At 62.6% G+C, this 5,090-nt stretch overlaps 1 protein-coding gene across 1 annotated transcript; it reads left to right on the top strand.

Annotated features, from left to right (window-relative positions):
• The first annotated feature begins 305 nt into the window (after positions 1 to 305).
• Positions 306 to 1,351, top strand: CHLRE_02g142466v5 (uncharacterized protein). The gene is made up of 3 exons (XM_043060159.1): positions 306 to 652; positions 720 to 1,087; positions 1,260 to 1,351. Exons 1-3 carry the CDS (start codon positions 645 to 647, stop codon positions 1,292 to 1,294), a joined length of 411 nt encoding a protein of 136 aa, XP_042927914.1. The 5' UTR covers positions 306 to 644; the 3' UTR covers positions 1,295 to 1,351.
• Positions 1,352 to 5,090: the final 3,739 nt, after the last annotated feature.

Below are 5,090 nucleotides of genomic sequence, written 5' to 3'. Positions count from 1 at the left end.
GCAGCCATGCTAGGTCCTAGCACATAATAAAGCAGCCGCTAAATGGGCTCACAGCGCGCAGGGGCCCTCGCCTGGCGGAACTGAAGCTTGGGGATGGGGTTTCAGACGGAAGCGCTTTCAGACGGACATAGACGTGGTGCCTGGCGCGCTTGAGGATTGTGGTGTACCCTATAGAGTGCCATATGGGGAAAGATGGGGCTTAGATTGCTTTAGTATGGACGGCAGGGTCACATTCCATGTCCCATGTATCCCGAACGGTGCTCGGAAAGCCTGTATGAGCCCACACCGGGTCTCAGAACCTGTAAGCTATGGTCCTGGGGCAGTAGCGGGTGGTCGGCGTGCGCGCCTGGGGCTTTGGGCCAACACCGAGCAATTGAGAATGCGCGACAATCTGACCACGGCTTTAGGGCTACCGCACTGTTTTATATGGGATAAGGGCATCGTGGGTATTGGCTTGGCGCGCTAGGGGCTCAGCCGGCCCACTTCCAGGGGGGGGTCGGGACCAAATGTCGGTGGCAACCGACAGCTAACCGCTGAGTTGGACACCCCGAACCCCTGTGCGGGGCCGAGCTGCGGGCACGCGGGGGGAAGTCCGCGCGCGCCCTCGCAATTTCACAGGGCGTTGGCCCAGCAATTAATCTTACATGAATACGTAAGTATTTAGAAGCTGCGCGGGCGAAAACGAGCGATTTTGCGTCCCTTGGATCCCATTTCCCCAGACTCCAATTCCCCGCCCCCGACCCCGACCCCGCCCCCGCCCCCGCCCCCGACCCCGACCCCGACCCCGACCCCGACCCCGACCCCGACCCCGACCCCGACCCCGACCCCGACCCCGACCCCGACCCCGACCCCGACCCCGACCCCGACCCCGACCCCGACCCCGACCCCGACCCCGACCCCGACCCGGACCCCGACCCCGACCCCGACCCCGACCCCGACCCCGACCCCGACCCCGACCCCGACCCCGACCCCGACCCCGACCCCGACCCCGACCCCGACCCCGACCCCGACCCCGACCCCGACCCCGACCCCGACCCCGACCCCGACCCCGACCCCGACCCCGACCCCGACCCCGACCCGGTCACCGGTCCAGGAGGTTGTGTGCACGCCAGCATCCGCAGTACCTTTGGTCCAACATTTGTTACGACTCTGGCACTCAGGTCATACTCAGACTTTAGTCGCCACTTCTACACCAGCCTCCTCTCGTGCTCGGCATTTAAACACTGTACATTGCGTCCCCTGTCACTTGACTCCCTTAGGGGCACGCTCCATGGATCGCATGGCGGTCCGCTAGTGGGATTACTGGGCCTCTTTCCAGTCGATTTAGTGGCGCCCCCTTTAGAATGCTCCGCCGCAGTACGGCTGCCTTTGGGATTGCAATACCAACGCTAAATATACCAGGAAACAAATCGGGGCGGAGTAAAGCCGAGGTCGGATTTTGCGACCTGGTCGGGGACTGCCTTTCCCAAGGCGTGACACGCGGCAAACACCCAGCAAGCCAACTGACAGGCCTTCGTCGCAATTCGCCTAAAACAACAAGGTTAGCAAGTATTGAGCATCGCAGAGGAAGAAGCCCACTAAAGTCTGCGCCACTAAATGGCTAAAGTCCGCACTGAGGCCCCCATTGCGAACCCGCCAAACCTCTTTTCGTCTTAATGTGTTTCATAATCATATAAGCGTGTAGGTTGTTCCTATTAAGCTGCTGTTTATTCGCTGAAAGCTGAAGCCACACAGCAAATCAACAAGCAACTGTCGTCTTTCTAGCACCAATTCCTGGTTCCACGGGCATGGGATAAAACAAAGCAGGAATATTCAAGGCCGTCCTTTGAGTCGCCCCACAGCGGCCAGCGAGCCGGACGAACCACTGGTTCGCGTCGGCCATCTCGGGTGCCCCGGCCCCTTCCCGTCACAGACTGTGCCCAAACCAATGAACACAACCTATTACATGTGCACAATTCATCGGGGTAAACTAAAGCGAACGCTGGACGTCTTCCGCAGAGACATCATTTCGGGGTTTCGCGCTTAGCCATAAACGGCCGCTATAGCGTGTACATAGCTCACTACAGTATTGATGCTAAGGCGTAACGAATGTGTTGAATTCCGAGGGCATGACATGGAAGCACAAAACACGCGGCTCGAAGCGGCCTACCCCTGGCATATCCCCACGCTCCTCCCTGGTCCGCGGCGCAGTCATAACAGCACGCCGCGTGTAACGTGCAGAGTCATTCAACAGTGCTGGGATGACCCCGACCCAGCCATCCAGCGGTCCCCGCCCGGCATTCCAGCATTCCCGGGTTGGCCCGACCGGGCCATCCAACAGTCCCCGCCGAGCCATCCGGTTGTCCCGCCCAGGCATCCAGCAGTGCTGGGACGGCCCGCTAGGGAAGTGCAACAGTGCTTGGAAACAGGTAGTCCCAACCACTCACAAACAGCCGATTCCCGAAATTCCCACCCACCTTCCGCGCTGAGGTCGGCGCTGAAATCTATGACGCGGTCGTGTCCTCAGCTATGAAGCCTTCGGGCACCGGAACTGCATGGGGCAGGCCGCCGGGGAACTCGCGGCAGCTCGCGGTGTTGGTATTCTAGGGTCAGGGGGAGCCTGACTGAGCTCTGTGCGGGTGCAGGGGAAGTGCAGCCACTAGGAGGGGTTGCGGGCATGAACCGCTGGAGCAGTGACTCAGAGGGGCAGCGCACCGGGACCGTGTCGGAGGCGCAATGCAGTGTGCCCCGGGCGCTAGGCCAAGTTGCGCAAGTCAGTTGCAGTAGCAGATACAACAAATTATGAGACACTGAACAGAACAGTCAAACACGCGACTGTGTAAAGTGTCACTTGCGAACCCTAGCTTGGCCGACCTGTCCCAGCAACAGGTTATGAGCCCCGCGTGGCCCTAAAACCGCGCGCTTTTAGGCTATCTAGGTGTTCTCTAATATGTCGGACACAAGCGGCAAGCCGCAGACGATTCTGGCAGAGGACGCCACGAACTTTGTCAGCTGGCGCCGCGACCTGTCTTATTTCCTCCAGACCAAACGTCTGCACCTATACCTACAAACTCCTATCCCTCCTCAGCGGGCACTCTATGCGCTAGAAGAGGACCAGCAGGCCCTTGGGCATCTCGGGATGTCATGCTCAGAGGGGATTTGGGACCTGATTTCCGGGGCCCGGACCACCGTTGACGCTATCGGCATCATCGAGGGAGAGTACCGGCGCGCGTCGGATGGCAAGCTGGTTGCGCTGGATCGTGACCGCAGCAGTTTTGCCATGCTCGTCGGCGAGCGGCTGCCGGCCTACTTCCAACGCGCGCGGCGGCTGCGGGATGACATCCGCGCTGCCGGCGGCAACTGGCCGGAGTCCGATATGCGCCTGCGTCTGCTGATGGGCCTGCGCTCGGAGTATCACCCGGCGAAATCAACGGCGGTCGGCATGGCTGACCGCTCGCTGCTTGCACTGCAGCGGATGCTGGAGGATTGGGAGTCTTTGGCGCCCCAGCCCGGTGGACTGGGTGAGGCGGGCTACGCACTGACGGCCAGACCCTCGGGTCTCGGCAGCGGCGGCAGTAGCAGCAACGCAGTAGGTGTGGCGGCACGCGGGCTGCCAGCGGCCGGACCCTGGGGTCACAGCCGCGGCGGTGGAAGCGCGGGCTATCAAGGTGGCAGCAGCAGCGGCGGCAGCAATGAGCAATGCTGGTACTGCTTCGTGCAGGGGCACCAGCGCCGCAACTGCAACGTGAGGGTACTGGATGAGAAGGCGGGCATTTTCCGGGCCAACATCCGCGTGCCGCCACCGCCGGGTAAGGGACAGCCTGGCGGGGGTGGAAGCGGGGGAAGCAAGGGGCCTGGAGGCGGGAAGGGGCGAGGCCGCGGAGGCAAGGGGGGCGGCAGCGGGAAGCCGTTCACTGGCCGCGGCACAGTGCTGGCCGTGCAGGATGGGGGGGAGGGGGCTGCCGAGGGTAGCAGTGACGATGACCCCAACTGCAACTGCGCCGACGCGTCCGGGGACATGTTTGGGGGCAGTAGCTGCAGCGTGGCCAACGACGGCACGCACCACTGGGGCGTGGGGCAGGCTCACGACAGTGGAAGCAGCAGCAGCACCGCCGGCTACAGCCACGCCCACGCGGGCGGCGGCAGTAGCAGTAGCAGCGTCAGCGCCGGGCTAGGTTGCGCCGGTGGCTGTGAGCGTGTCGGCTGCTGCGGCGTCAGCGGCGACAGCACGCTGCACCTCCCGAACAGCGGTGGCAGTAGCAGCGTTGTGCCTGGTAGAGCTGACGGCTGCTCGGCGGCGGGAGTCCGCATGCCATTGCTTCCCGGCTACAGCCGCACTGACGACGATGGTGACGGCAGTAGCAACAGCAGTAGCAGATCCGGTGGGAGTGCCGCATGCTGCTTCACGGGGTTCCCTGGTTTGGGATTCCGCAGGCTGTTCAAGTCCCGCTACAGCCGCGACAGTCGCGGCAGTAGCTGTAGTAGCAGTAGCAGCGCCGAGCCTGCGAGTGCCGGCGGCTGCGATGTGGCTGAGGACAGTAATGGAGGTGCCTGCTACAGCCACACACTGCCACCCAACACCAGCAGCAGCAGCAGCAGCAGCAGCAGCCGTAGCTGCCGCACTGGCTTCTGTGCCCCTACGGCGGACGGCGCCGGCGATGGCGCCGCAACCACCTATCAGCTGCTGGTGGACTCAGGGGCATTTCGACACATCACGGCGCACCGGCACCTGCTATCCAACTACACGCCGTCACGCGTGAAGATGGTACGGTGGGGAGATGGGCACATCGGAGCAGTGCAGGGGGAGGGGATGATGAGCATGCTGTCAGGCGGGCAGCTGCTACATGTTCACAACGTCCTGCATGTGCCTACGTCGGAGCTTTCGCTGCTGTCAGTTATTGCTCTCACAAGCAACGGCAGCAAGGTGGTGTTTGAGGGAGACGGCGTGCAGGTGGTCAGAGGGCGTCGCTTGCTACTGCAAGGGCGCAACCGCAATGGGCAGTACATCCTGTCCAACCTGCGCCTGTTATCTACTTCAACGGAGGTTCCCATTATGGCGCCGGCTACTGCCAGCACCGCTGAAAGCAGTGGCAGTAGCACCAGCAACGGCA

This window comes from Chlamydomonas reinhardtii, chromosome 2, assembly GCF_000002595.2.
Source record: "Chlamydomonas reinhardtii strain CC-503 cw92 mt+ chromosome 2, whole genome shotgun sequence".
Taxonomy (NCBI): Eukaryota; Viridiplantae; Chlorophyta; class Chlorophyceae; order Chlamydomonadales; family Chlamydomonadaceae; genus Chlamydomonas; species Chlamydomonas reinhardtii.
Note: the sequence above shows the minus strand (reverse complement) of the source record. Positions and strands in the feature narration are given on the sequence as shown.

Bases quoted from the DNA above. Each gene is read 5' to 3' on its own strand.
- CHLRE_02g142466v5 (XM_043060159.1), top strand. The intron at 1,088-1,259 runs GTCCAGGAGGTT...TGACTCCCTTAG, and splicing joins CGACCCCGACCCGGTCACCG to GGGCACGCTCCATGGATCGC.